Source organism: Balaenoptera ricei, chromosome 5 (genome assembly GCF_028023285.1).
Source record: "Balaenoptera ricei isolate mBalRic1 chromosome 5, mBalRic1.hap2, whole genome shotgun sequence".
In the NCBI taxonomy this organism is placed as follows: Eukaryota; Metazoa; Chordata; class Mammalia; order Artiodactyla; family Balaenopteridae; genus Balaenoptera; species Balaenoptera ricei.
Genome location: NC_082643.1, coordinates 71,690,997 through 71,713,006, shown reverse-complemented (window position 1 = coordinate 71,713,006; position 22,010 = coordinate 71,690,997). Strand labels below are relative to the sequence as shown.

The window sequence follows — 22,010 nt, the reverse complement described above, 5'->3', positions numbered from 1 at the left end:
CATGGAATTATAAAATTGAAGAGTAAGGATATATAAGTAATTGAATGAAACCCCCTCAATTTACAGAGAAGCAAGCTAGCCAAAAGGAGAGCAAGTAAATTTGATAAACTCATTGATTGCTAAGGCTTTCTTCCCAAAATATTACTTTGTATATGATTTTGGTCTGAGTCTTCACACTTCATTTGGACCCCTTGAAGCTACTGGAACCTTTTGTGTAGTCAGGATTGGGTCAGCTAACAGGGTTCAATTTTAGTTTAGATGAGCTTCAGCTGGCTTTTGTTTCTTACAAACCCTGTTGCATTTTGGTTATTTTTTAGGTGCTACTGGCATTGAAGACCGTCTGCAGGAGGGGGTCCCCGAGTCTATAGAAGCCCTTCACAAAGCCGGAATCAAGATCTGGATGCTGACAGGAGACAAACAGGAGACAGCTGTCAATATTGCTTATGCGTGCAAACTACTGGAGCCAGATGACAAGCTTTTCATCCTTAATACTGAAAGTAAAGTATGTTTACTGAGATTAAGCCAGTCTTTTTGTTTTTTCAAAGCCAGTGGAATACTTGTGATTTGATGACTATAAGGAGAAAGAAAAACCAATAACCATTAGCTCCTTGATAATTAGTGCTTCTATCCAGCAACGTAGCTTGTTTAGTTCTTCTAAAGGCTTGGAAAATATAATGATTCAAAGGAATCATTGCTGAATAAAGACCTTGAAAGAAAATTTTCTTTTTATCTGCCTTTCTTCCCCCCCCCTCCATATTGAATTATCACTGATTTGACAAGATTTAGACCATGATGACAAAATATGTCAAGCTCTGGGACAGGAATCTACCCCCCTTTCAAGCTGAGAAGTAATGATTTCTGTTGGAGTCAGGTGAATAAGTTATTTTCCTGGTAATTCTAAAATTAGACTCAGAGGATAATCCTGCCCTCTAGTGGTTAATCTTAGCTAGTGCACCTGAGAATATCAAAAGTTGGAAGAACTGTTTAAGGGCAGGGAAAAAAGGGTTTTTTGGATTTTTTTTCTCCTTTTTTTTAAGGAGAAGGAATTTAAGAGATTTGGACTCAGCCTATTTTTCTAATACCCCTTCTTCCCTCCACCCCTGCCACTAATCTCTAATACAAATGTTCTTTTTTTTTTTTTTTTTTTTTTTTTTTTTTTTTTTAACACACTGTCTTTTTTTTTTTTTTTTTTTTTTTTAAAGCACTTTTCTTTTTTATAGCTACTTTATTTATTTATTTATTTATTTTATTTTTGGCTGTGTTGGGTCTTCGGTTCATGCGAGGGCTTTCTCTAGTTGAGGCAAGTGGGGGCCACTCTTCACCGCGGTGCGGGGACCGCTCTTCATCGCGGTGCGCGGGCCTTTCACTATCGCGGCCCCTCCCGTCGCGGGGCACAGGCTCCAGACGCGCAGGCTCAGCAGTTGTGGCTCACGGGCCCAGCTGCTCCGTGGCATGTGGGATCTTCCCAGACCAGGGCTCGAACCCGTGTCCCCTGCATTAGCAGGCAGATTCTCAACCACTGCGCCACCAGGGAAGCCCTAATACAAATGTTCTAATCAATTAAACAGGCATTTTATTTTTTTCAGAAGATTCCTAGTATAGTGATACTAAGATTTGTGCATACTGTTTAATTTGCTTGGAAAACCTTCCTCCTTCCTTCCTCAGTTGTCAGACTTCATCAGTCACATCCATTCTGTCATAGCAACCTGCCTCAGAAATCCCTTGGAGCTTCTCACCTGGATCACGTCTTGGGTCTTGGTCACAGGCTGCCACGTTTGGTTAGCCATGTTTTTATGGTCAGGCCTCAGTCAATACCCAACTAGATGGTACATTTTGAGGAAAGAGAATTTTCCTTATTCAACACAGAGTGAGTTCTCCTTGGCAGTTGACGGTGGCCCAGGGACCCACAAGCATAGCCAACAGCCAGATCCCAGTTTCAGCTGGGGAGTGAGCACAAGAAAATGCTTGGTCATTTTAGTCACTAAAATGGAAGTGCCCTAAGTCTGGTAAGACCTGGATTCAAATGCTTAGCCTGCCAGTGACCAGGTATGTGACCTTGGCGAGTTACCCTCCTGAGTCATTTTCTTACCTGTAATGTGAGAGTAATGTCTATTTCATAGGGATGTTGTGGGCATTAAATGGGATATAAAATAAAATATAAACTGTTTAATGTGGTGCCTGGCAGATGAAAGGGGTTCATTGAACTTTTAAAAGTGAAAGTAATAAATCATTTGTGTTCAATTTTGACTATGCCATTTTTGTGAGCAGTAAAATCATTAGTATTATGAAATTTATTCATAAATATACAATTTATGGTTAAAGGTATTTAAAACTACCAACTCAAGTCTTTTTATAGAGTATCCACTGTGGACTGTTCTAAATACAAAAGATTTTTTTTGCTATCAGTTGGTATTTCACCTCAATTTTTCAGATAACTATATGGAACACAGTGAGTGAACATAATTTGAGTTTTATAATGACTCAAGTCGATGCATATAAAATCCCAAGCACATAGTAGGGGCTCAGTCACTGTATTATTTTCTCTTTTTCCCACTCTCCACCCCTCATATGCTAAGAGTTAAAAATGAAATTGAAGGTCATGAGCCCAATTTGTCGTTTAGTGAAGGACATTGCTCCTGTGACATTTTAAGTGGGCCACCTGGCAACCGATGGATTGTCCAATCATATCTATAGTGTAGTACCTCAACTTTACAGGTTTCCATCAACTTTGGTTCCTAAATTTGCAAATTAGGTTATGGTAAATGTAGCCACTTACAAACCTTACATAATTTCTGTTCTCATAAATTTCGATTCTATTTTTAATAGACTCATATCCTGGATTATTTACTGCCTTTCAGGATTCATCATTTAATTTTCTAAGTTTTATTTTCATTTCATTTAAAATTTTCTTCTGAGATAGGAACTCTTTATAGTCATGTTTCTTAGAATCTGTAAAAGACTTTTTCATACATGATCTCATTTGACCATTATAACTAGTAGAGCAGATAAAATTATCCCCATCTTATAGCCTGAGACTCCAAAAGGTTGTGAATTGCCTAAGCACCGACAGCTGATTACTTGTCAAGCATGCTTTTGGTATTATGTTACATATTACATAACCTATACTATATCTATTTATCTGTATAAATACATTATTCATGGAGTGTTAAGTTCTATAAAGTTGCTGAAATACTGAAGTAGTAAAAACTGAACCATTGCCCCTATGGGAAATAAAGGATTAGGTTCCCGTGAGCCTCTGGTCAGAACACTTTCATCAACCAATCAATACGTAACTTTGTTTCATGTATGTTTCTTTTTAAAAGACACCTTATTTTATATATATATATAATCATATATATTATGTATATAATCATATATATTACATATATAATTTTGTATATATTATAATCATATATATAATTTTATATATATTATATATATATAATTTTATACATATATAGTTGATACATTAACATTGAACTCATGACCAACAGCATATAACTCAGGTTTGAATGAAGTTTGTCTAACACACGTTTTCTACATAAGGCACATCACAGCCTTCCTGTACATAGGAACACTAGACAGCATTAAAGGGCTACAGTTAGGGCCATTTTAAACGGTGAAATCACCATCAAAAAGCACAAAAATGCAAAAAGTGTGTCACCAGACAGAGAGTGAAAAGGGCACTTGTTTGCAGCGTGGGAGCTGACCTAAGTCGGGCATCACCACCTCGCTCAGCTTCAGCTGGAAAGGTGTGTGCTGCATGACTCAAATCTTCGGGCACTCTGCGCGTGTCCACACATGACCAAGAAAGCACCTTTATCGTAGGATTACAGGTAAATTTTAGCAAGTAGGTGAATTTGCAAATATGGAATCTGCACATAATGAAGATTGACTCTGTGTATGTATATATTTTCTATAATGAAAATATAGTTAATTTATACAACTAAACACTTCAGTACTCAAGAGAATAAAAGTATCTGGAATCAATCTACAGTCGTAAAACCAGATAATGGACATGCATATCTTGAAGGGCATCCAGTCAGACTGCACTCTGCAGTATAAGCATATGAATGCTATACAGACTGTATTTATACTGTTGTATAGTATTGTGGCTATAATTTTTCACTTAACAAATATCTTAACCATCATGTCATGTTAATAGAGGTCTTGATTTTCAGTGACTGCAGGGTACGTTACCTTCTAAATGTGCCATTTTAATTTAACCAAAGTTTGGAAGGTTTTTAAAAATATTTTTTTACTCTTCTATACTGAGCCTATGCTGAGCATCTTTGATTCATCTTTGTATACTTTTCCATGGGGGCTTTTGAGGTGTATGGGATCAGATTTATTCTAGTGGGGAAGGTTGCCAGGTAGCTCCATTTTGAAGCTGAATCTCTTGTTTATAGTTTATGTGGTTGTTAAGTATTTGTTGTGTCTGTGTGCCTACATATTCATACCTACTTCCCATCTTATTTTGCTTTGGGTTGAGAAATGATTGATAAAATACCATTTGAAATAAGAGTAAATGGCCTCTGAGTGAGGGGCTCTTTTGTGAATAAACTATTTCAGACTTAGTGTATAAACATAAATGCACCGTTCCAGGATTTTGTTTGGCTCTGTCTTTAGTGGTCATTTGACACAGTAATTTCTGTATAAGTTTATTGTTCATGTTCTTGAGTAGAATTCATCTAATGAATATTTATCGGGTGCTTAACGTGGCCCTCTTTTAGGCATTAGGAAGATTTCAAAAGTAAATTAAAAGTGCTGTCTGTCTTCAAAGAGCTTCCTAACAAGCGTGGGATGCGGAGAGTGGAGGGATGTATGCACACCAAATGGGATGAGGCCACTAAGAACATAGACCAGAATGTTAACTTGGTGAGGGTGGGGATTTCTGGTTCATTGATGTATCCCCAGCACCTAGAATTTTTTCAAATACACAGTGGCTTCTCAATAAATAGTAAGTGAGTGAATGTGTTGAATCAAAGAAGAGAAAAATAATTATTACTGTTTTAAATTCTGCTGTGTCATGCTTCACACTAGGAGCTTTGCATGTATTGGGTTGGCCCAAAAGTTCGTTTGGGTTTTTCCAAGACATCGTATGGAAAACCCGAATGAACTTTTTGGCTGACCCAATATTATTTCACTTATTCCTCACAACGAATTATAATGTAGACATTTGAATTTTTCTCATGAGAACGTTGAGGCTCAGAGGTTATATTAATTTGCTTAAAGTCAAGCAGGTAGTAAATGAGAGAATGAGACCGAAGGGCTCTTGAGATTCATGGTTTGAGAAGGTAAATTGCACAAATAAAGGAAGAAATTCTAAAACTGTTTCTTAGTTGTACAGTTGGAAGTGAGATGCACCCCATCCTTTTATCCTGTCCCCATATACACACAGAAGTCTCTGTGGAAGAGCTGTGAGGTCTTGGAAAGCAACCGATTATTCACTCCCTGGGGTTGACTTGATGCAGCAAATGTTAAAGAATAGCAATGATAAATATAGCTGGATGTGGCCAGCAGGGGAGCCCCGAGGCTAATTGTCTTTGCCTCTCGTTTCAAGAATGCCTGTGAGATGCTGATGGACACAATCCTGAAAGAACTTCAGAAGAAAAATCCAGCTTCTCCAGAGCAAGCATCAAGTGAGGCTTTACACCAGCCTCCCGCGCCCCCGGACTCAGGGCTGCGAGCTGGACTCATTATCAACGGGAGGACCCTGGAGTTTGCCCTGCAGGAGAGTCTGCAAAGGCAGTTCCTGGAGCTGGCTGCTTGCTGCCACGCTGTGGTCTGCTGCCGAGCCACGCCCCTGCAGAAGAGCGAAGTGGTAAAACTGGTTCGAAGCCATCTCCGGGTGATGACTTTGGCCATCGGTGAGCGGGAGTGGAGCCCAGCCCTGCGCTTCTCACTTTCATGTCACACCAGAGGCTGTCCCTTCTGTCTGTCCTTCCTTCTGTACACGTTTGCCCTTCTGTCGGTCTGTCCTTTTCCTCCCCCACTTTCCCTCCCCTTTTCCTCCCTTCTTTCTCCTCCATCCCCTCACTCCCTCCCTTTTCCCCTCCATCACCTATTTGGCCTCCTCTTATGAACCAGGTGGTAGAGATGTGACATGGAAAGCAATATAATAGGACTCTGTGGTACATGTCAGATCCCCAAATCATCTGGGTTAAGGAGGGTAATGTACTGAATTGGAGACCTGAAAAATCCATGAGTTCTGCCTTTGAGAAAGTTAAATTCAAGAATATGGACAATTCATTTATTTATTCATTCAACAACTATTTATTGAGTGCCTTCTATGTACCAGGCATTTTTCTAGGCAATGGAGATACAAGAGTATACAAAACTGACAAAGTACCTTTCCTTAAGGAGCTTACGTATAGGAGGGCAATGCAGTAAAAAGTGAAAAAAAAAAAAAAGGTGTAAAGATATAAGATATCAGATAGTGACAAATGCTATTGAAAAAAATAAAGCAAAGTCAGGTGATGCAGAGAATTGGGGGAGGGGGAAGGGACTTCTATTTTAAATAGATTTTTCAGAGACAGTCTTACTGATAAAGTTGTGTGTAAGCAGAGACTTAAAGGAAATGATAAGGGAGCCATAGGAGATCTGGGTGGGGGAAACATTCCTGGCAGAGAAGACAATGGACCGTGCTTGGTGTGTTCAAACCCAAAGCAGGTTGAGCAAAGGGAAGAGTCTTCTGCAGGTTAGTGAAGGACAGAGAGATGGCAGGCGACCAGGTCCTGTAGAGTCTTGGAGGCCATTAGGAATTTTGGCTTTTATAGAAGAGATAGGGAGCCATAGGAGGACTTTGAGCAGAGGAGGGACATGAGCTGCCTTAAGTTGAAAAGGATCACATTGGCTGCTGTGTTGAGAGTAACCACTGGGTTGTAAGGACATAAGGAAGGAGACCAGTTGAGCAGCTATTGAAATAATTCGGGGAAAAGATGACTGTGGCTCGAGCGCAGGTAGGAGCAGAGGAGGTGGTGGGATGTGGTAAGATAATGGACATGGTTTGAAGAAAGAGCTGCTGATATTTGCTGACGGATTGGATACGTTATATAATAGAAGGAGTCAAGGGGGATGTCAAGGTTTTGTCTCTTGAGAACAGAAAGGATGGAGCTGCCATTTACTGAGATGGAGTCGGGGAAGCAGGAGTTGGGTTTTATACATGTCAAGTTTGAGAAATCCATTAGATGTCTAAACAGTGATGTCAAGTAGGCAGCTGGAGATAAAGTCTGGAATTTAGCAATGAGGAATTGGCTAGAGACATAAATTTGGGAATTGTAAGTCTAGTGGTGATATTTAAAGCCTCGACAGTATTATCAATGAGATTACCAAAAAAATGAGTGTAAGTGGAGAAGAGAAACAGGTGAGATTAAGCTCTGAGACACTCCAAAGTTCAGACATTAGCAAGATGAGGACTCAACCATCTCTTATAGTCTCGTTTCCACCTGGATTATTTTCAGTCTCAGGTAGCATCTCCCCTCAGGGTGCTGGTACAGCTACTGAAAATTCCCACCTTTATATCTTATCCTATTAGCAACCTGAGAGAAAAGATAGCACCTCTTCTCGAGTTGCTGGAATAAAGTATCAGGATTAGGGTGAAATTTTGTTCAACTATCTTATTGAATGAGCATATAAATGAGTGAATTGTTCAAGCCCCTGGATCCATCTGTTCCTGAGGCTAGAGCCCTGGACATGTCAATTCTATCAAGCTGAATCACGTGCCCATCTCTGAACCAACCACTGAGGCCAGGGAACAGGCAATGGTAGTTGTCCAGGCCTGAGTCAGTTGCCCATCCCAAATCTGGTGGTTTGGGCTCAGAGACTCATGGACTCAGAGTTCCCAAGGAAAATCAGGATACTATTACCAGAAAACAAGCTTGCTGGGCAGTTGGGAACAACAGATGTTCATTACCAGCAGGAATGTAATACCTCCTCTAAAGAAGCTTCCAATGTGTTGGGAAGACAAAGAAATCTATAGCAAGCTTAATACCATGATAGGTATGATAGAGATTTGTAAGGTGGTGCTTGGAGCCTAAGGAAGGGGCATTGGATCTAAAAGGAACATGAGAAGGATTTCCCAGAGGAAGTGATTATCTAAGCTGAGCGCAAGAGCCCTTGAAATCCAGCAAGGTGGGGCAGGGTTGATAAGAGGACAGTGCTATAAGAATAGAGAAACAGCATGTGCAGGGCTGGAAGGAGTAGGGTACACCTGGAAAATTGAAAGTAGAGTGAGTGACAGAGAGAAAGGGGAAGTCAGTCCAGGTAGGGGCTGTAGCATGAAGGACTTTAAGGCAGTGTTGAGTATGGAATTCTTCCTGATGGCAGTGGGATGCCACGTTGCATTTCTGCTTAGCTAGCTTCCAGGCAACTTGGAGACATGGGATAAACTTTGAAGGATTTGTTTGTTTGAGTGTTGATTTGCACAGTTGGCAGCTTTTCTTTGCTCCTCATATGTTTCTCACCTTTTCTTCTGTTTCACAAAGGTGATGGTGCCAATGATGTTAGCATGATACAAGTGGCAGACGTTGGGATTGGGATCTCAGGTCAAGAAGGCATGCAGGTGAGTGGATGTTGTGCACCCGAACACCATGAACTTGACCCGCCCATCCAAAGGCAGCATTCTCCATGGTCAAACCTCTGTGGTAGAGTGAGGCTGTCTGCGGCTAGCTCAGGAGTGGGTGACAGGACATTTAGCCATTCGTTCACTGATTATTTACTGGGTGAGTATTATGGTAATCTCCCTGGGTAGTTTTAGCTCTGTGGCTCACTTGTTCAGTTTAAAAATATATAACTTATCTAAGTCATAAGGATATATATTTTTAGCACTGCAATAGCTGTATGACTTTTGACACTGATGAGAGCTACTAAGGATTTGAATGAAATATCTCAAAATCCTAAAGAGATAGGGAGAGGGGGAGAGAAGATAGGAGAGAATGAGGGAAGTGGGATTGTCCTATTTTCGTTTGCACGCATGTGTGTTGACTAGTGTTTTAGGCACAAATTTCAGATAGAAGCTTGTCCAAAAGACTTGCTTGTCATGTATGGAGCAAGTGCTGTCAAAGGAAAGTGGGATGTGAGGCTTAGGGTTTCCCGAGAATGATAAATTATGACATCTCTATAAAAGATGAGAAATTCAGATACCTCCTTTGCCTGCTAACATTATACAAAGTCACGTGAAGTCATGACTATATACTTTTAATATTCTCCTCATGGAGGAGAAGCAAATGCACAGTCACGCGCAGAGTTCTTGGTAAGGGGGCTGCTCTCTAGGGAAAGTACACTTGCTGAAATTACATCATGAATGGTGACCAGAGAGAAGTTTTGTTTCATTGGACCACATTGGAAAACTGAGTGGTAACTCCAGGTAACCCGTTAAGGCTCTGTATTCGTGGGTTTTTGTTTGTTTGAAGGTTTTTTGTTTGTTTTTTTTTTCCGGTCTAAGGTTTAAACCACATATTTGACCAGTCTGAGCCTGCTGGCGGTTAGGCTGCCGTGCTGTGTCTGTTGTAACGTGTTCCATTGCTCAGGGTGACGTTCTCTCCCCGTTGCCTCTGCAGGCTGTGATGGCCAGTGACTTTGCCATTTCTCAGTTTAAACATCTCAGCAAGCTACTCCTTGTCCACGGGCACTGGTGTTATACCCGACTTTCCAACATGATTCTCTATTTTTTCTACAAGAACGTGGTATGTAGCTCCAGAGAATTCGCCCCCCTCCCTTCTCCCTGCCACTCCAGCTTGTGTAAGGGGTGAAGAGGAAGGGCCCGACGCTAAGCGCACTTTGCTTATTGATGTTTGGGAAGCAGCCAGGAGCACTTCTGCTGTCTTACCAGGAATAATCTGGGAATGTGCTGTGTTTCAGCTGCTGACAGCAGATTGCTAGGCTTGTCCATCTGCTAGCATTTTTTATTCCCTATGCATTTAAATTCAATTAAGCCCTGTCTGATTCGTTTAGAATCCAGTTTTTGACCTTCCATAAAAAGGTTGTGACAAGCAGAATTGTGAAATGTTTAATGCTTTCTGTCAGTAGAGAATGAAAAAGTTTGCTTCCATTTTACGGGAGATATAAAAAATATATATGTATATATGCTGTCGCCAGACGGATGTCCCATGTGGTATATTGAAGACACAGATACAGATGAAAACCCAGTATAGTGCCTTCGGCTGTAGCTGGCTAGCACTCCCAGATGAAGAATTCTTTGGCAAGCCTGTAAAATGTGTTTGTGCTTGGTAGCTATTTGATGGTCAAGGAACTTAATTTTGACTATGTAATTCATAGAAGGGCAGAATTTGAGTAGTAGGATTCCTGGCTTCTAATCTTCAGCAAACCATTTAAATTTCAGTTTCCTCTGTCATAAACCCATGTGGACCTTAGATGGCTTCACCTAAATCCCTTCTAGGTGGGGTGATTATGTAAATATGTCATGATTTTCAGACCACATTTATTCTTGGTGTTTAAAGTGCGTATGTAGCAAGTTAGTAGTAAACAGAAATTTACATCACTCTGTTGAAATGCCATCTTTAGGAAAAAGATGACTTTAATGGGTCATTTTTAGGATATCCCAAATATGTAATTTAGATCGGTGCTTGCATGTCTGTCTGTCAGTCACTCAGCAGGAGCATTTTTTTTCCTATAGCACGATGAACTTTTCAGGAAGCTTTCAGTACTTTACTAATTGGAATTAGCACATTCAGTCAAAGTTTAAGAAAGCCTTGATACTTTATGAAAATATTTGAAATGTATAATATCTCTGTCAGTGTGATTCTGGGGAAAGCTGTGATTTGTAATTTAAAATTCCAGGACTTAGTGGTCAATGACTTTTAGAGGGGAGCCCGTCTCCCGGGTTTTTAAAATACCTTTGCATTTTTCTACCTTCTCTTCTATTAAAATGCAGTCCACTGCGTCCTCTCCCCCTTCCTTTTAACTCCATATTTCTAACTCATATTAGAAGGAGACTAGGACATTATGATAAAACAAATGTCCAACTGTTGTTAAGTATTAAAAATTTTGTCTCGTGAAAAAAAAAAGAGATGCCACATGCCCTTGGAGAGAGAGGGTGTTTATTAGTAGAGAGTACATCACCAGGGAGCAAGGACCCTGGGGTCGTTCTGCTCCATAAACCTTGATGGCCATTCACACTGAAATCCTCCTGATTGTTTCTACCTTTTTCTCGCCTAGCCAAACAACAAATGGTTTGTAAACTATGGAGAACAGGGCCAGTATCAGAAGCCATTCGAATAGCTTAGCTTTCTGAGACTGCGGTTCTTGCATCTTGGGCAATTTTTGAGAGAGTGACAAGGACTATGGATTCATTCCCCAGAATAGTGCCCCAAACCGCATATACCTAAAACTAGTACATTTTCAGGAGTGAGGCATAATGCATATCCATGGACCCTAGACTAAGAAACTCTATTCTAAGGATTGTGGCCCCCATCCTGAGGTGTTTCAGTGTATCTATGGTGCCAACAATAATATCTTAATCAATTAATTAAAATCGATAAAAAGGCATTTTACAGGTCATGAGCAGTTGCTAACTGGATCTTGATACTAAGACCTGACGTAGTATAATTCTCATTTTCCGGACATAGAAACCAAAATTCATAGAGGTTATTAAAATGACCTAAAGTCATATAGTCAATAGGAAGTTTCCCTAGGACTTGAAACAAGACCCCCTAATTCTAAGCCCAGTGACCTTTCCTGTGGCCTGCCTTCCTTCAGGGCACAGAGCTTTTGCTATCATGGACTTACTCTGTGTGAGACAAAATAAGAAACTATGTATGTGCCTGGACTGTAGCATGACCACCTGTCTTGGTTTTCCTGGGACTGTCCTAGTTTTTATAGTAAGAGTACCATGTCCTGGGAAATTCCTCAGTCCCAAGCAAACTGGGATGGTTGGCCACTCAACTGACACCATCCCATTTCACCAGGAAAAAAATAATTGTGAACCCAGAAAGCAAGAGAATGAACACTTGTTGTATGGCTGCTACATACCAGGCATAGGGCTAGATTCTCTTCATCTGGAGCTGGAACATCTGCATTTGAATACTGACTCTGCCACGTGGTAGCCAGGTAACTTTGGGCAAGTTCCTTAGCCTCTCCGTGCCTTGCTTTCCTCATCTGTAAAATGGGAACAACGGTAATTCCCAAGTTGTTACGAAAATTAAATGTATTCTTTGTAAAGCTCTTAGAACAGTGCCAGCACCACATAGTAAATGGTCTGTGTGTGTGTGTGTGTGTGTGTGTGTTTTAACTTAGTTAAACATTTACCAAAAAAACCTGCAAGGTAAGTTGTGGTCTTCCATTCTGTAAGTGAGGAAAGGAGGGGCGGAGATCACATGACTCAGGACAGTGGCGTGTGTGGTCCTAGCACGCATTGCTGACTCTAAGACGCGAATGTTCCTCTTTGTGTCCCTAGGCCTATGTGAACCTCCTTTTCTGGTACCAGTTCTTTTGTGGGTTTTCAGGAACATCCATGACTGACTACTGGGTCTTGATCTTCTTCAACCTCCTTTTCACATCCGCCCCTCCCGTCATTTACGGTGTTCTGGAGAAAGATGTGTCTGCAGAGACCCTCATGCGACTGCCTGAGCTTTACAGGAACGGCCAGAAGTCAGAGGTGGGTGTATGGCAAAAACGCACAGACCGATACGTAGCTGCTGTCAAAGCCGCTCAGCTCCAATGTTGTTGGGTATTGAAAACTATTTGAATCATCTGTTTGTTTCCAAAGATCTCTACTAACACAGCAGCTATTAAGTCAGTCGCTTCTGAGATGAACACAAATAAAACTGTGAAAGATCTTAGGTATTTATAAGCAGAAATTCAGTCCTCAGACCTTACAACTAATAATATCTAATATTTACTAAACCCCACGGTGCTGCCTTTTGTGCACACTACTAAATATCCCCAGTCCCATTTATCTTCACAAAGCACTTTGACAGAGAACTTGGTATTGTTCCCATTCTAAGAGAAAGAATCTGAACTTCAGGGGGGCTGAATAATTTTTCCAAAAACCTCACAGCTAAAAAATGGCAGAGCTAGGATGGGAACGCTTTTTAGTCTGGTTCTAAAGCCAAAATTACATTCTTCAGGTTCTGCTGTCACGCAAAATAGTGGTGTGAACTTAACGGCTCCCTCTCCCTAAACCCATGTCCCACCTCCCCTTAACTGATCTCTCAGTCCTGTCCATCCACCTCTGATATGTCCCTTATGTCTCATTTCCTCTTATCTATAGTATTGTAGTTGCCGATTAATTGGGCTAGCTGTCTCAAAACTTTTTTTTTCTAATTTGTCTTTTACAAAATTAATAACCAGCATTGAGATGGTCTTATGAACATTTATGTAATGCCTCTTACATGCCAGGCACTGTTATAAATCCTTAACATACATAAATCTACTTCTCAAAATGATCCTGCAGGGTAGATGCTATCATTATTCACACTAGATGAGGAAAGTCAGGCACAGGGAGGTACTTTAAGTAATCTGCCTGTGTCACCAAGCTCATGGGTGGTACAGGTAAACTCCGGTTCCCGATCCCCTGCTGTGCTGCAGAAAGAACACTGATGCTATCTTTGGTCCTTGGGTGCCCCTCCACCCTTTCGCTGTTTAATGGCCAGAAATCCAAAGTTCTCTCCTAAGGACATTGTCAGGATCACAGAGACTGAGGTGGACCAGCAACCTGTAGGCACGTATAAGCGGACAAAGCTGAGGGGTCAATCTGGTCAGATATTCTAGCCTTGAGAAAAGGACTGTTAGTCAGGACTCTTTCAGTTGCAAGTGACAGAAAACCAGCTCCAATTGGCTTAATGAAAAAGGGAAATATATTGGCTCTCATAGCTGCAAAATCCAGGAGTAATGGCCAAACAGCATTATTCTTAAAGCAACTGTCAATGTGCTGGTTACAACTCCTTGGCCCAGCTTGAGTCCCCTGCCTTTCCCTGTGCTTATCATTGTGGCTGGAAAGATCATTTTCTCATTGACTAGGCCTGGGCCATAGATCATTCCTGAGGACAAAGCTGAACCCTATGGACAGGATTGGGAAGGAGGGTTTCCTGTAAAAGGACTGGAGAGACGAAAATGAGACCCATCATGAGAAATCCACGGGTCAGACTTTACTGGCCTCACTGTTCTGAAGATGCTGACCCAGAGCAGCACATGTTAGAAATGATGGGTGATGTTTAGCCTGAGTTTAAATTCGGGTTCAGTGGTATGTGACCTTGGTAAGTTATTTAACTTGCCTGTACTCCGGTTTCTTTACTTTATGGAGACAGTGTGAGGATTGAGTAAGATTACGCTCTCAATGTTGTTATTTTTACCCCACCCCCAACTCCAGACTTAACCAAAAATTTGAGGAAATCCTGAATTTAATATGATGCATTTATTTTCATCAATCCAATTTTATTCTGGGTTGAACTGCCTTTTGAGACTGGAGGGTAATTTAATGTCCTTAGGCTCATGGAGCAGGCCACATGGAGGAGAAGTCAACTTCCAGGGAGGAAGAAATCCTTACAGTCCTTTAATATCATCCAACCCATTCAGATCAAAGAACCACATGAGGTTTTCCTAAAAAGGTCCAATCCTACTTGAAGTTCAAGACCAGGGTGCAGGAATATGTGGTTGATATTAATGAAGATTGTCCTGTACCCTAGGTCTAAGTTAAATTCCAAGTCCATTGGGGAAAGAGGGGTAAAAGCAGGCATTCAATGTTTTTATAGCTTGGTGTTTTAAAAGCCCATTTGTTCAGCCTGAACATTGTAATTGGTCTTTACCCTTGGAAGAGTTGAGGTCATTGTTTCCTGTTGTTGAACACTGCTGTCAAGCCTTGCACACATTGTTCTATTGAGCTGGCCAGTTTTATAATACACGGTAAAGCAGGCAGAGTCCCAGCATGTGGCTATTGATAAAAGGTAATTAATTTCATTGACTTTACCTTCCGGAGGAGTTGCCCTTCCTTTGAACTTGGCCTCCAAACAAATTCTATTTTATGCTTGGGCCATTTCCTGTCTTTGGTGTCATGAAATATACTCTCCAGGGTTATAGCATCTCTCTCCTTGAAAGGGGATGAACCTGGAAGGCTGCAGCCAGAAGCGTCCCTTCCAAGAAGCAATCGTCTATTACCCATCTCTCATCACCCACACGGCCTTCTTTCCTGGCTTTGACTTCATGTCCAGATTTTCCCTCTCAGTTTCCAGGAGATCCCATGAGTTACTCCCTTTAGCCCTTCATTTATCCACGACCCTTCTCTACCCCTAATTCCCCTTGCTCACATTACTGTGGAGGAAGTGTGCTTGTTAACCTTTTGGCTCTAGGTTTTTTGAGCAAGCTCTGTTCCCCCAGAAGCATGAAGCTATATTTTAACTTATCCTGAAATTGTTCTCTCTTGTCCAGTGACATTTTGGTTGCCCCTTTGACTCTGCCACATTTTCTTCCACCATTTGATTGTGCTTCTGCTTAGAATTTATGGACACTTGGATGAAGAAAGGCAGGTAGAAGATTCCATCATTTCCCATGACAAAATTGTAAAAGAAGCTACAGGGGAAAGTAGACTGGAAATGATGAATCTTCATCGCTTTGATTTTACAGAGGACAAAGAGATAAAAAAAAAAAAAAAAAGATGTAGAACTTCTAAGTGTAATCTCTTGAAGGACAGAAGAATTTATATGGAGATGTATATTTATAAAGCTTTAGGAGACAGTTACACATTTTCAAGAAAATTTCAGTTTCTTTTTGCATTTGAAAGGAAATAAGACTATAAACACGTTAAGAAAAGGGAAGACTAGCTCAGGGATATGATACATGTGTTGTCATTTTTGTTCATGGCAGACATCACTAGTACACTGTAGCACTCCATCCTTCCTGCTGGGTCTGAATGGAACCTCAGAACCCTTTTGCACACACATTACTATTTGATCAGAATTATCTTTTGTTTGAAAACCTGTTTTCAATCACTTGACTGGTATCTCTACTTGATCTTTCTCTGTTTCTACAAGCTTTTGGTGGGAAGCAGTTTAGCACATGAAAAGTTACATAAGAATAGTTTATTAATCCAACAAATATTTGAGTCCCTGCCGTGTACCAGGCACTGTTTTAATTACTTGAATAAGAGAGCCCAGGTCCCACTTTATGAAGCTTGCATTCTGTTGAGAGAAACATAAAATCATTAGGTAAACAAATAAGATTATTTCCGATGGTGATGAGAGACTTCTAAGGATGCCATGGTAGTAAATGATTAAGTGGGCATGACTTTTAGACTGGTCTGGGGTCTGTGCCTCTATGAGGAAGTAATATTTGAGCTGGGATATGAATAGTGAGGAACTGGTCGTGTGGGAGGTCCAGGAAGAATTTCTGGCAGAGATGACAGCGCAGGTGAAGCCCTGAGGAAAGAAGGGATTGGCATATTTGAGAAATAGGGTGAAGTCTGTGTGTTGGGAGGATGGTGAATGACAGTAAGAACAGGTGGGTGGCCCTGGAGAGCAGGGGCTTCCATGGGCAGACCATGCAGGACCTCCTAGACCATGGGAAGGAACTTAGATTGTATGGGAAACGCAGTGGAAGTCATTGGAGGAATAGGAGGGGGGGTCAGTTTGATTAATTAGGGAGATGGCATGACCTGATTTACATTTTTTAAAACCATCTGGCTGCTGTGGGAAGGTTGGATTAGGGCTAAGAGAGGAAGCAAAGAGGCCAGTTAGATGGCTCTCCCATCATTCATAGAGAGTTGATGGTGAATTGGAATGAAGAGAGTGATGGAAATAAAGGTGGATGGATTGGAGAAGTTTTTGAAACAGTGTTTTCTGATCAATGGGAAATGGAAAATTAGTACTACTATCCTTATTTGAGGTAGATTTAAGATTGATCCAATGATAAAAGCAATACGAGTTGAAGAAGAGTTCCTTCAGGGTTTCTTTTCCCCCGTGAACTCATCTCATTCAATTATCACCCCTCATTCTTCCACTGCTACTTACAAATCCCACCTGTTTTGTGAGTGAGAGAATGAAGGAATAGAGTTTTTTCTCAGAGAAGCAAAAACAAGTACTGGCTTGTGTTGTTCCTGGATCTTGCTTGACTGTTACTAATCTTACTCCCTCCCCAATATCTGTTTCATTTTCAGGCATACTTACCACTCACCTTCTGGATCACCTTGCTGGATGCCTTTTATCAAAGCCTGGTCTGCTTCTTTGTGCCTTACTATGTAAGTCCTTGTTCACTCAAAGGATTTGTTGTTAATCAATGGTACTTCTTTGTACTCTGTCACCAGTATCAGCATATAGAATGGGTATATTAGGGTAGTTTGCTCATATAATCAAGTTGATTATTTACTGACTAAATTATAACACTCCTCCCAGATATGTTAGGTAATGGGTTAAATTTGGAGAGAAGTGCTTAGCTGAGTCCTCTTGGGTCTCGTTTTTAGCCCTGTACTGCTTGATCGTTTTCATCAATGACTTTAAGGTTAAAAGCCTGGCTTATAATTAAATGAGTCAGAATCAGAGAGGCAAAGTCAGAATATGAAGGCTGTTATTAGTGAGTGCTGGGCTAATTCTACCAGGATGACATTCAGAGTATTAAATTTAAGCAGGCTCCCCAAAACTAAAAAAAAAAAAAAAAAAAAAAAATTGTTATTCAGGTAAAGAATGGAAGAAATATGACTAAGCAGAGAATGTGTAAATGAATTTAGGCCAACACCAAGAACAAAGTAGCATGATGTAGTTACCCATTCACACACACCCCTCCCTGGAAGAAAACACTAATATGATCATGGATGGTTAACAAAAGTTCAGTAATAAAAAAGGAAAAGGTAATAGTCTCTAAGTTAACAATTTTCATTCTTTATTCAAATAAAATTACTTGAATTTACCCAGCTAGAATATTCTAGGTATAATGCATTTCAAGAGGTATATAGATAAGGCAATCTGAAGTGTATTTAGAAGAGAATGACTAGAATTGTAAAAGATCAGAAAATTGTGTCATTTGCAGAATCCTTTAAGGACTTTGAGGACATATGCGTATGAGAGGGGTGGATATTTACTTAACCGAGGTATAAACTCAGGTTAGCCATAGTACCTGCTTCAAAGATTTTCAGCTCTGTTAAGTGGAACATAGTTGATCTTTCTCTATACCTCAAAGAGTTGGAAGTATAAGTAAAAGGATCAAGGAAAATGAATTATGATTCAGAATAAAGAGGAATTCCAACCAAAAAGTTCAAAATTTAGATGGCCTGTCTGGGAGAGAGTCAGTCTCTTTTTCTAAAAATGTTCAAGTTTATCCTAAATGATCAGTTATCAGGGACCCTGAAGAAAGGGACTCAGTCCTCACTTGGGTCGTGGAATAGAGTGATGAAACCGATGATACTGTGCCACTGAGGGTGCACAACTCTCCAAGATCACCAACTTTTATTCTCTCTTTGTAGACCTACCAGGGCTCAGACATTGACATCTTTACATTTGGAAACCCCCTGAACACGGCTGCTCTGTTCATCATTCTCCTCCATCTGGTAATTGAAAGCAAGAGTTTGGTGAGTAGTTTTCCTGCCTCTGAAGTAGCCTGAAACTGTCATTGGGGGAATTGTCTTCATGCCTAGAAGACAAGTGGTCATAAGAAGAGTAATGACTCCAAGGAAGAAGGGTGATCCACGACCACTCTTGTGGATCGTTGAGTGCCGTTATGCTGAGGTTGATGTGCAGCCAAGGAGAGTGGAGCACACCTGCCTGGGCCCCTTGGTGGTATCCACAGTGTGGATGGTTAGTGGAGGTGAGTCGGGCTGGAGAAACAATTACGCTTCTACGGACAGCATCCTTCAAGACCAAGCTGTTGCCTTTCAACTAAAAGGAAAACAGGTGTAATGCCATAATCCTGGTATACTGACTTTTGTAAGTGATGATTTGATGCTTTTCTCATAATACAAAAAAAAAAAATTATCTTTTTCTCCCTTCAGAATTTTTTTAAAAATTTATTTATTTTATTTTTGGCTTGTTGGGTCTTCGTTTCTGTGCAAGGGCTTTCTCTAGTTGCGGCGAGCGGGGGCCACTCTTCATCGCGGTGCGCGGGCCTCTCACTGTCGAGGCCTCTCTTGTTGCGGAGCACAGGCTCCAGACGCGCAGGCTCAGTAGTTGTGGCTCATGGGCCCAGTTGCTCCGCAGCATGTGGGATCTTCCCAGACCAGGGCTCGAACCCGTGTCCCCTGCATTGGCAGGCGGATTCTCAACCACTGCACCACCAGGGAAGCCCTCCCTCCAGAATTTTTACCATTCATTTCATTTACAACTAGGTCTTTTTGAACTTAGTTGCCAGCTTAATGATAAAGTTAAGTCTTTTCATCAAAATGATTGCAGGGTATCTCTGCAGCAAAGCTAATATGAAGGATTCAGATAAAGAGAGCTTTACTTTAAACCTTTTTCTGCAAGTGAAGAACATCCCACCCATGTCTGACAAGTAAACTGCCTTAGCATTGACCATATCTTCTGATAGGAGCATTCCTAGTCAACTTTCGGATCCCTGTACTTTACCCAGCTCAAATGTTATTTTAGGTTTCAGCAAAAGTGCTGCTTCTCCCCAGAGCCCTTCCCTCACCATCCATTTTTTCACGCCATCCTCTTGTTTTTATTCATAGTCCTAATAATAACTTATAATTCTTCATTTAATTATGTGATTATACTATTCGTGTTTTTCTTCTACATTAGACTATAATCTCTTTGAGGACAGGGTCCATGTTTATTTTGTTCATCACTGTATACCAGTATCTAGGACAAGACTGGCACACAGTTTGTGCTCAAAAAATATTTGAATGAATACATGAGTGATTAAATGACTAACCAGTGTTTGGGGTATATGTAGCATGTTGGTGGTGATGCATTGCAAACAGGAAATAGCTGAATGAGGTTACAGTTTTAAATGTTATACGAAGTTATATATTGAGATTATTTATAATTTCTTAAGTAGGGCTGAGTATTTTTGACATCACCTGCTTTGCTTATAACCTGCTATAACCAGAACTTACAAGCCTAAAGTGTTGTAAAAGGTTAATGTCTGCAAATACTAGATGGGAAGAGTAAAGAGAATTCTAGAACTAAAATATTTGGGGTTGTTTGAATATCTGTTGAATTTCATTTTTAAGCAATTATGTAGGTACTTTTGCTACTGCCTAAGGAAGTGTCTTAAGTTCTGACATTGATTAGTGTTCCAAAGGCTCTAACACATCAAGTGTCAGTTTGGGTTCAGTGGTTATGAGCAACGGCAATCTATTTTGACTAACCTGAGCAAATGGAAAAGTTATTCAAAATATATTGAAAATCACGGTAAAACAAACAAACAGAAAAACATCCTGAGGATCCAGGGTGGCTCCAGAGATCCAGGGAACAGAAACTAATGGACAGGCTTAGCAGGCTGGTACTCTGGTCTGAATTGGCCCCAGTCATTTTCTCTCTGCTCTTGCCTCATTCATTGTGCTCCAGGTTCCGTCCCTGGTGATAGAATTCTGTTTCCTTAGCTCCAGCCATAGGCTTTGGCGAGAGGAGGAATATTTTACCAAGACTGTGCATAATGCTGGGTGTCTTCACTAAGAGAAGGGGAGTGAAAGCTAGGTGCCGAGAACAGTGACTAGTCTGTAAAGGATGCATCAGTAAAGAATTGTTTCTCACACCAGGGGAGGCTAAAGCTCATGGCCTCTGAAGGTCTGTTGTCAGTAAGAGGCAGTCATTCTGAGAATATGAATTGGTTTCCTTCACACTTTTGCTCACCATCCCTTTGCCACCTCTCCCACCTCCCTGTCAGTTTTTACCCAGCGTCCCTTGACTTTAACTGCATCCATTTATTTAAATGAGTCAACTCCATCAAGTCACATCTCACTTGCCAAAAGCCCTTCTTAAAGGAAAAAAAATTCAGGGCTCAGTGGGAAGGAAGAATATTTGAGAAAAAAAAAAAAATTGGGCCAACATTTTCTGTGCATTTTGTGTATCTTTATAAAATATGAGCAGTCTTTGTGACTCTTGTGAAGCTATCTACCCTGGAGAAATACTTTGCAAGGTTAAGAGGAAAACGGAGAATATTGGGTCTTGTTTGAGAATTATAGCCCTAGAAAGTAAAAATGATTAATAAATGCAGTCTTCCCCCAAAAGAGTAATATATACCACCATGGTATACACAATGATTTTAGGTGGGACTGTACACTGCACTAAATAACACTGACTACTGCATAACATGAAGGTGATTCTCTCATACTTAAGATTATGTCAGAGAAGAATTCTGTCTGGGGCTGTTACTTTTTATCACAATAACTCTTGCTAATTTCCCTTTGTAACAAAGACAGATCAGACCCCAGACTCATCACTGTTATGACAGGTAATGCTGATATTACATGTAAGGTAGTGATCTGCTTTTCTTTCTAAATAAATTTACTTAATTAGATAGCCAGTTTACAGAAAAATATTTTTTTAAAAATGCAAGCTCTATGTAGATATGAAGGTGGATAGGTTATGGTGTGATACACAGAGATTTATTTCTTGCTCATGTAAAGTTACTAAGGTTCCAGACAGCTCTAGAGAAATTATCCTCTGAGGGGTGGCTCAGTGACCCAAGCTGTGTCTCGTAGCTGTACCACCTGGAATTATCCCCAAGAAGAACTTCTTGGTCAAACGTGGAAGGGAAGGAGACAGTATGGAAAATTGCACACCAGCTCTTCCATGCTTCTAACCAGAAAGTTTTGCACATCCCTTCCATTCACGTTTCATCGGTCAAAGCAAGACATGTGGCCATGCTTAATTTCAAGGGGGTGGGGAAATGCAATCCTCCCAAATGCTTATTAGAGGAAGAGAATGAGAATATTGGTGAGCAACAGTAATGTCTACCACCTACTTAAATGGATAGTTTGAGGTTCACTGGATTAAGCTATTATCTTAAAGAAGAAATAGACCAGTAAGTGACTATATGGAAAAATAAGGAGAAAATCCTAACACCTCATGGTGCATGGACAATACAAAGTAAACTAGGCACCAGAGTTACTTTTTGGTGTTTGACAT

At 40.6% G+C, this 22,010-nt stretch overlaps 1 protein-coding gene across 3 annotated transcripts in view; it reads left to right on the top strand.

Annotated features, from left to right (window-relative positions):
* The window catches only part of ATP10D (ATPase phospholipid transporting 10D (putative)), a 135,098-nt gene that overhangs the window by 106,370 nt on the left and 6,718 nt on the right, over window positions 1–22,010 (top strand). For 2 of the 3 annotated variants that reach the window (XM_059923059.1, XM_059923060.1), the window contains 7 exons: window positions 318–502; window positions 5,564–5,870; window positions 8,487–8,563; window positions 9,561–9,686; window positions 12,416–12,616; window positions 17,108–17,188; window positions 18,407–18,511. In XM_059923059.1, coding sequence (XP_059779042.1) covers window positions 318–502; window positions 5,564–5,870; window positions 8,487–8,563; window positions 9,561–9,686; window positions 12,416–12,616; window positions 17,108–17,188; window positions 18,407–18,511 — 1,082 coding nt within the window. Of the gene's footprint in view, window positions 1–317; window positions 503–5,563; window positions 5,871–8,486; window positions 8,564–9,560; window positions 9,687–12,415; window positions 12,617–17,107; window positions 17,189–18,406; window positions 18,512–22,010 lie in introns of those variants that run through there. The other variant, XM_059923061.1, reaches the window with a different exon arrangement.